At 44.7% G+C, this 7,500-nt stretch overlaps 1 protein-coding gene across 1 annotated transcript in view; it reads right to left on the bottom strand.

The window, feature by feature from the left end:
- LOC125034053 (hemicentin-2-like) overlaps positions 1-7,500 on the bottom strand; it is a 259,702-nt gene that overhangs the window by 80,614 nt on the left and 171,588 nt on the right. Inside the window, exon 3 of the mRNA XM_047625694.1 lies at positions 6,395-6,603. Within this exon, the coding sequence (XP_047481650.1) occupies positions 6,395-6,603 (209 nt within the window). The remainder of the gene's footprint in view (positions 1-6,394; positions 6,604-7,500) is intronic.

Below are 7,500 nucleotides of genomic sequence, written 5' to 3'. Positions count from 1 at the left end.
ATATGTATCTTAGGGCATGCATGCATCCATGGAAGTGTGTATGTATATGTGTGTATGTGTGTAAATTTATATACATTTCCTCATGTATGTTATTCACATGCGTCCCAATCTACACGATTCTTCACACATGTACACACCTACACGTATCTGCTTCTCTCTCTATGCGTGTGCACATATTCCCCCTGTGTCTGTATGCATGCGTGTGGATCCCACCGCTGCCACCCTAACAAACCAGGCGTCACAATGCAGGCAACTGGCAGTGGTTCAGCGGGTGAAGGGAGCTCGCTAGGACACGTCTGCAATACATCAATATTACGATATGTTTCTCAGTAGCTTAGACCTGCCAATTCCGTCTGAGAGCGCTGTGGCCTTACACAATGAGGTTTGTGTGTGTCTGTGAAGGCGATGTGTGTGTGTGTGTGTGTGTGTGTGTGTGTGTGTCCACTTCATGAATATCTTATTATCACATTTCTTTTTAACCTTATAAGAAACACGGTTAGATGTATAATCCAACTTTAGTTTAACGCCAGTGCTGGGTTCAAGTATTTCTGGATTTTTTGCAGCCTGGTATAATCTTAAAGAAGCGTTCTTTTTCGTCTTATTTCGGCCAGGCCTTTACGTTCATTTCGACCTCGATCAGTCTTGGCATAGGACTGACTTGATCTAAAGTTGTCTTCGGCTAGACTTGAGTTTGAGCAAGTTAGAGAGAGGTTCTGTCCCTCGGCTTGGTAGAGGCAAGAATTATCCTTGGCTTATCTACACTTAGAGAGAAGTTAATGTTGATTTGGGATAGCACCGGATTCGTTTAGGATAGTCTCCCTTTGTTCTAGTTCGTTCTCGTTTTCTTATTGTAGTCATTGTTTAAACGTATTGCTTTATGTGTGGGCGTTATCGAGTTTGAATAACTGTAGACTGGAGATTTTTTTTTTTTTTTTTTTTTTTTTTTTTTTTTTTCAGCATAGCTATAGTGAATATCGCATTGAACCTGTGGGTAATCGTGGATAACAGATGGTCTAGACGTTATAGATTTTTAATGAAGCTGAAAATAAATGTCGGAAGAAAATGGATTACATCGACAATGCAATTAGTTCTGCTCTCGCTCTCTCGCTTTCCCTCATTCCGTCTCTGTCTCTATCTCAAAATCTCTCTCTTTCTTTTCCTCTTTCTTTCTCTTTCTCTCTCTTGACATCTCTCTCACTCACTCTCTTTCTGTGTGTATGTGTGTATGTGAGTCTATATATATATATATATATATATATATATAGAGAGAGAGAGAGAGAGAGAGAGAGAGAGAGAGAGAGAGAGAGAGAGAGATGTATATTTGTATATATGTGTGTGTGTGTGTGTGTGTGTGTGTGTGTGTGTGTGTGTGTGTGTGTGTGTGTGTGTGTGTGTGTGTGTACATACACACGACAGTGATTTATCTCTCCCTCCCTTCTTTCTATCTCCATGTCTCTCTCCGTCATTCGCCTTCACTCTCTCTCTCCCTCTCATTTATGAATCTTTCTCCGTCTCCTTTCTGACTCCATCCCCTTCCTCACTCACTATCTCCTCATTTCTTCTCCCCCTTTCTCCTTCTCTCTCCTTTCTCCTCCTCTTCCTCTTTTCTCTTCTCACTTCCCCCTCCCCTTCCCTCTTTTTTCCCTTTTCTCACTCTCCCTCTTCCTCGTTCTCACTCTCTCTCCTCCTCTTCCCCTTCCTCCTCCTTTCTCTCCCTCCTTTCCCCTCTTTCCTCCTTCCCTCCTCTCTCTTTCCCCTTCCTCACCCTCTCTCTCATTCCTTCTCTAACTTCCAGACTCTCTCTCTAATTCTCCTTTCCTCTTCCCCTTCTCTTCCTCTCTCCTTCCCTCTTCCCTTCTCGTTCCTTCTTCCCCTTCTCTTCCTTTCTCCTTCTTTCCTCTCCTTCCTCACCCACTCTCTCATTCCTTCTCCCTCTTCCTCACTCACTCTCTCATTCTCCTCCTCTCTTCCCTTTCTCTCCTCTCTTCTTCCCTCTTCCCCTTCTCTTCCTCTCTCCTTTCCTCTCCCCCCCTTCTCCTCCTCTCTCCTTCCCTCCCCCCCCCTTCTCCTCCTCTCTCCTTCCCTCTCCCCCTTCTCCTCTCTCCTTCCCTCTTCCCCTTCTCTCCTCCCTCCTTCCCTCTTCCCCTTCTCTCCTCTCTCCTTCCCTCTTCCCCTTCTCTCCTCCCTCCTTCCCTCTCCCCCTTCTCCTCCTCTCTCCTTCCCTCTCCCCCCTTCTCCTCCTCTCTCCTCCCTCTCCCCCTTCTCCTCCTCTCTCCTTCCCTCTCCCCCTTCTCCTCCTCTCTCCTTCCCTCTCCCCCTTCTCCTCCTCTCTCCTCCCCTCTTCCCCTCCTTTCCTCTCTCTTCACAATACGAAACCCCAACTGACTTCTCGAGACAAAGCGCGCAGGTCACCATCAAGAGGCGTGGCATTGACAACTGAAGGCCGTTCTTGCACTATTCAACACTGGCTCGGGGCATGGCAGGTGTGGAAATGGGAGCCGGGAGTACATAAGTGGCAGGGGTGGTAGGGGTAGGTGGGAGGGGTTAGGGGGAGCTGGAGGAGGTGGGGGTTAGGGAAGCGGGAGGAGGTAGGGGTTAGGGGGAGGGGGGAGGGGGAGAGGTAAAGGGAGGGGGAGGGGTTTGGAGGAGCGGTAAGGGGGTGTGGGAAGCGGGAGAAGTAAAGGGGAGGGGTAAGTAGGAGAGATAAAGGGGAGAGGTAAGAGGGAGGGGTAAGGAAGAGAGGTAAGGAGGAGGTAAGGGGAGAAGTAAGGATATAGGGTGTTGGAGAGGTAAAAGGATGGATGACGAGGGAGAGGTAACGAGAAGAGGTAAGAGGTAAGATGAAGGAAAGGGGGAAGAAGGAAGGAGGTAAAAATCATACGTTCCTGGAGGAGTGGGGGCCGAAATGCAAGGGGTTGGGGAAGGGGAGGGAGAGGGGAAGAAGTACGAATGAAGGAGAAGGAAAGGTTAGGGGTTGCAAGATGGGGAAGAAGGGAATAGGTGATTGGTATAGGGTTGAAAGAGGCAGGGAAGGGGTACGTATATATAATGCAGGGGTTGGAGGGAAGGGAGAGGAGAATAAGAGGCATGAAGGTCAGAGGTCAAGGTTCGAAATCAAGGTAAGCAAGGTAGGGATAAGAGCAGGGGTGATACAGGGGTGAACAGAATCCCCAACACGGTAGAGGAAAGGAGAGAGAAGACTTGGAAAAGGCAGGGGTAGGGACATGGCAGGGTTACACGGGTAAGATATTCATAGTACTCGAAACGAGAGCTTAATAAACGGCATTTCTCGCAACACACGAAATTCACTCCATCCCTGTCGCTATTTGCGTAAAATAACATTTCACGAGGATCCAGCGCCCTCGGAAGGTCGTGGCAGGGGAGGGGAAGGGGAAGGGGAATGGGGGGAGTGGGAAGAGGGGTTAGTGAATGAGAGGAGAGAGAGAAAGAGGGAGATGAGAGAAGCTAGGGGAGGAGGGGAAGGAGAGAGGAGGAAGGAGGAGGGAGGGTGCCGAAGGAAGGGGAGGCGAGAGGCTAGGGAAGGAGGAGGAGGAGAGAGGAAGGAGGAGGGAGGGACACCGAAGGAAGGGGAGGAGAGAGGCTATGGAAGGAGGAGGAGGAGGAGGAGGAGGAGGGACCCTTGGGAAGAATGGAAAAGTTTAGAGGGAAGGGGAGGAGAGAGGCTTGGGAGGGAGGAAGGAGGAGTGAAGGGAGGGGAGGAAGGGGGATTGAAGGGAAGGGAGGGAGGGGGGTGAAGGGAAGGTAGGGAGGGAGGGGAATGAGAGAGGGAAGGGGAGGGGAAGCGAAGGAGGCTGGCGGATTAAACGTCTTACTTCCCTCAGGCAAGGCATTGTCGCATGCAATTTCTTTTCTTCTTCTTCTTCTTCTTCTTCTTCTTTCTCTGTTTCTTTTTCTCTTTGTTCTTCTTTTCGCTGGTTTGACTTGATGTTCCTTTCTCCTTTTTTCTTCTTGTTTTGTTTCTTCTGCTGTTTTTTCTTCTCCTTTTTTCTTTCCAGATGAGCCTTAGAGACGTAGTTCAACATGGTGTTTTCTCTTCCTCTTCCTCCTCGTCCTTCTTTATCTTCCCCCTCTCCTTATTATTATTCTTTTCATCCTTCTTCTTCTACTTTTTCATTTCCTCCTTCTTTGTTTTCTTCTTCTTCTTCTCCTTCTTCTTTTTCTTTTTCTCCTCCCTTTCCCTCGTCTTCATCATCATCTTCTTCTTCTTCTCCCACTTCCTCTTCATCCACTTCTTCTACTCCACTTTTTCGAAGGAATCTCAGAACTGTGGATTAACTGAAAGCTTCAAATCCACACTGATACTCGAGGTTTAAAGTCCTATGGTATAGCTAAAAACAACTATATAAACTCGGGAGGAAAATGTGTAGGGGGGAAAAAATTCTTTTGGTCAAGGATTTCGTATAAAGGTACCTTTATTGACCTCGTGTGACCCTTTGCGGGACAAGGACTTCCTAGAAAAGAAAGGACACGCTTATATAATGGTCCTCTACCCTATCTCTATCGCTATTTTTTCCCTGTCTCTACTCTCTATGGCTGTCTCTGTTTAATGTATACTTGTTTCTGTCTGTTTTTTTTCCGTGCACACACATACACACACATATATATTTATTTATATATATATATCTATATATTTCCACACACACACACACACACACACACACACACACACACACACACACACACACACACACACACACACACACACACACACACACACACACACACCCGGTTACACTGCAATTATATTCAGGCATAAATGCAAAGGGCGATTATAAGTATCAAACTGAGTGTCCAGAGTTAAGTGCTCGCAAAGTCCTCGGGGTCAAGTGCACAAATGCTCTACCTTCATTAACTCACTAATGGAGTTTTTGGAAATAAAGTTGTCCTCGATCTGCCGATTAATGACCATCGTTGATATAGCTTAAAAGCAATTAAAAGCAAATGAGCTGGGGTTTTTTTCACCTATGACTAAGTTTCTTTTTATTTTTCTGTGTCTTTCTTTCCCTTTCTTCTTGCTTTGGTGTTTTATTAGGATAGTATTATCTGATAATACATTTTTTTTTATATAATATTTATTTCGAGTATTCTCTTTTCTCAACGTGTCTGCATCCATTAATATATCAAAATGTTAGAATATATGCCCACCTTCCTATTGATCTACTGTCTATCGATCTACCTACTTACCTACGAACCTTTTAATCTGTCCCTAGCTATCATTCAATATATATGTCTATTTATTAACGTTTTTATATATATATATATATATCTGTCTGTACTTAGACTACTTATCGATCTACTTAAGTCTCTCTGTGTATAGGTATGAATGAAGGGTGTGTTTGTGTGTGTTTATCGGATTTTCTATATACATACACCGAGACACAGACCCATACCTACTGCCCATGTGTCTTCGTCTAGCTCGAGAGAGAGAGAGTTGAAGCAGCCCTGGAAAACACTCCTTCAAAAGCCTCGGGTGCCTGCGTAGGAACGATCCATCCGAGGGGCAAAACTGGTTGTGGAAAATAACATATTTCACCCCGTCTTTGGACACGAGCCAAGTCTTAGGAAGATATAACCACTAACACACACTTGTTCCTGTCAGATATCACAGATATCCTTAGCCTTTCCTGTGAGTTAAGTGGAAGATTCTGACAGCGTTTATTTGCTGCAGACGTGTCTTCTCTTCCGCGATTCTCGTCTTGTTTGTTTCTCTCTTTTCCTCTTGCGTTTTCCCTTTGCACGCAACTAGAAAATATCCAGCTGTTCAAATAGAGGTTCGTTCATGTGTTTGTGCAGGTGAGTTTTCTGTACTGTGAATTGTCTATGGATTGAAAGGAATAGATTGTAGGCAGACGTGTGTGCGTGTTTTGCCTGTGTGCGCCGTTATTTGCCTTGTTTCTTTTTCTGTATGCGGATGTACCTGCATTTTGTGGGCGTGAGGTGTTTGTAATACGAGTAAATGAAGTGATATCAAGGTGAGAAAGGAACTATGAGATGGAGAGGGAGGGAAGATGCGAGGGAGGGAAGGAGGGGGAGGGAAGGAGGGAGAGAGGGAGAGAGGGAGAGGGAGAGGGAGAAAGAGAGAGAGAGAGAGAGAGAGAGAGAGAGAGAGAGAGAGAGAGAGAGAGAGAGAGAGAGAGAGAGAGAGAGAGAGAGCGAGAGAGAGAGAGAGAGAAGCAAAGAAAAAGATAGAGATAGAAACAGAGACAGAGACAAACGCACACACACGCAGACAGGCATCCACGGACAATGGACAGGAGAATGAAAAAGGTCAAACGAAAGAAAGAAAGAAGAACGGGCTCCAGACAGCGGGGGAAGGCTAGCACTCGCTTCCAGAAAGGAGAGAGAAGACGCCATTGTGCATCCATCTACTCACCAACAACATGTAGCTGAACCCTGCCATTGTGTGTGGGTGATGACTGGAAATCTAGACGACAGCGGTACTCGCCCTGGTCGTTGTATTCTACTTGCTGTACCACCAAGACCCAACTCCATGGCTGCTGCTGGAATGTCGCTCGCCCTCGAAATAAATCAGAGGCACGAGTGTTACTGCCCTCCTGAAGAGGTCTCGAGCGGGAGTCCACGCTGGAGGGGGAAAAGAGACGGCTGGCGTGAGGGGACTTTGTGGCTTCCAAAGAGGCGGTTTTACGGTATACATACCTATATATATATTGTAATGTTTTGGATAATTTATATATTCTTTTATCACTTATTTCATAATGATTTGGGCAGTTTGGTATTATTATTATACATATTTCTTTTTTTTCTTTTTTTCTGTTTTTTTATGAGGGAACTACTTTTTATTGCTCTTTATGTTGGCACTATTAATGAAAGGTGAAAATGATGATGATGATGATGATGATGATAATGATAATGATAATGATAATGATAATTATAATGATAGTAATATTGATAACCATAACAGTAATAAAAAGAACACATCACATTTACATTCAAATCACATCAAACACACACACAGGAAATGCACGAATCCCTTTATCGCCAACAGCTGATAAACATGAGTGAAACAAGTCATTTATCAGAGCGAAACTTGTCACAGCGCCGGAGGAATAATTGTAATACGAGAGGGAGGCTGTAATTTCGTTTTCACTTATATACTGATAAATATGAATCGTAGTGGAACGCAGGCCAGAGCCGTCTGTCATGAGGGCCATTTATCATCCTTGAAGTAAGGATATCGGTTGTTGAATTTTGAGTGTGTGGAGTTGTATTTTGTGGGGGTATTTGTTACATTTTTTTTTTTTTTTGTAAGATTCATTATGATTGTTATTATCTTCATCATCATTATTAGTGTTGTTGTTGTTGTTGCTGATGACGGTGATGACGATGATGATGAGAATGATGATATTGATGTAATGCTGATACTGATGTAGATGATGATAATGATAATGATGATGATGATGAAAATGAAGATGAAGATGAAGATGAAGATGAAGATGAATATGAAGATAAAGATGAAGA

The sequence above is a fragment of the Penaeus chinensis genome, chromosome 17, assembly GCF_019202785.1.
Source record: "Penaeus chinensis breed Huanghai No. 1 chromosome 17, ASM1920278v2, whole genome shotgun sequence".
Taxonomy (NCBI): domain Eukaryota; kingdom Metazoa; phylum Arthropoda; class Malacostraca; order Decapoda; family Penaeidae; genus Penaeus; species Penaeus chinensis.
This window is presented reverse-complemented; position numbering and strand designations above follow the sequence as displayed.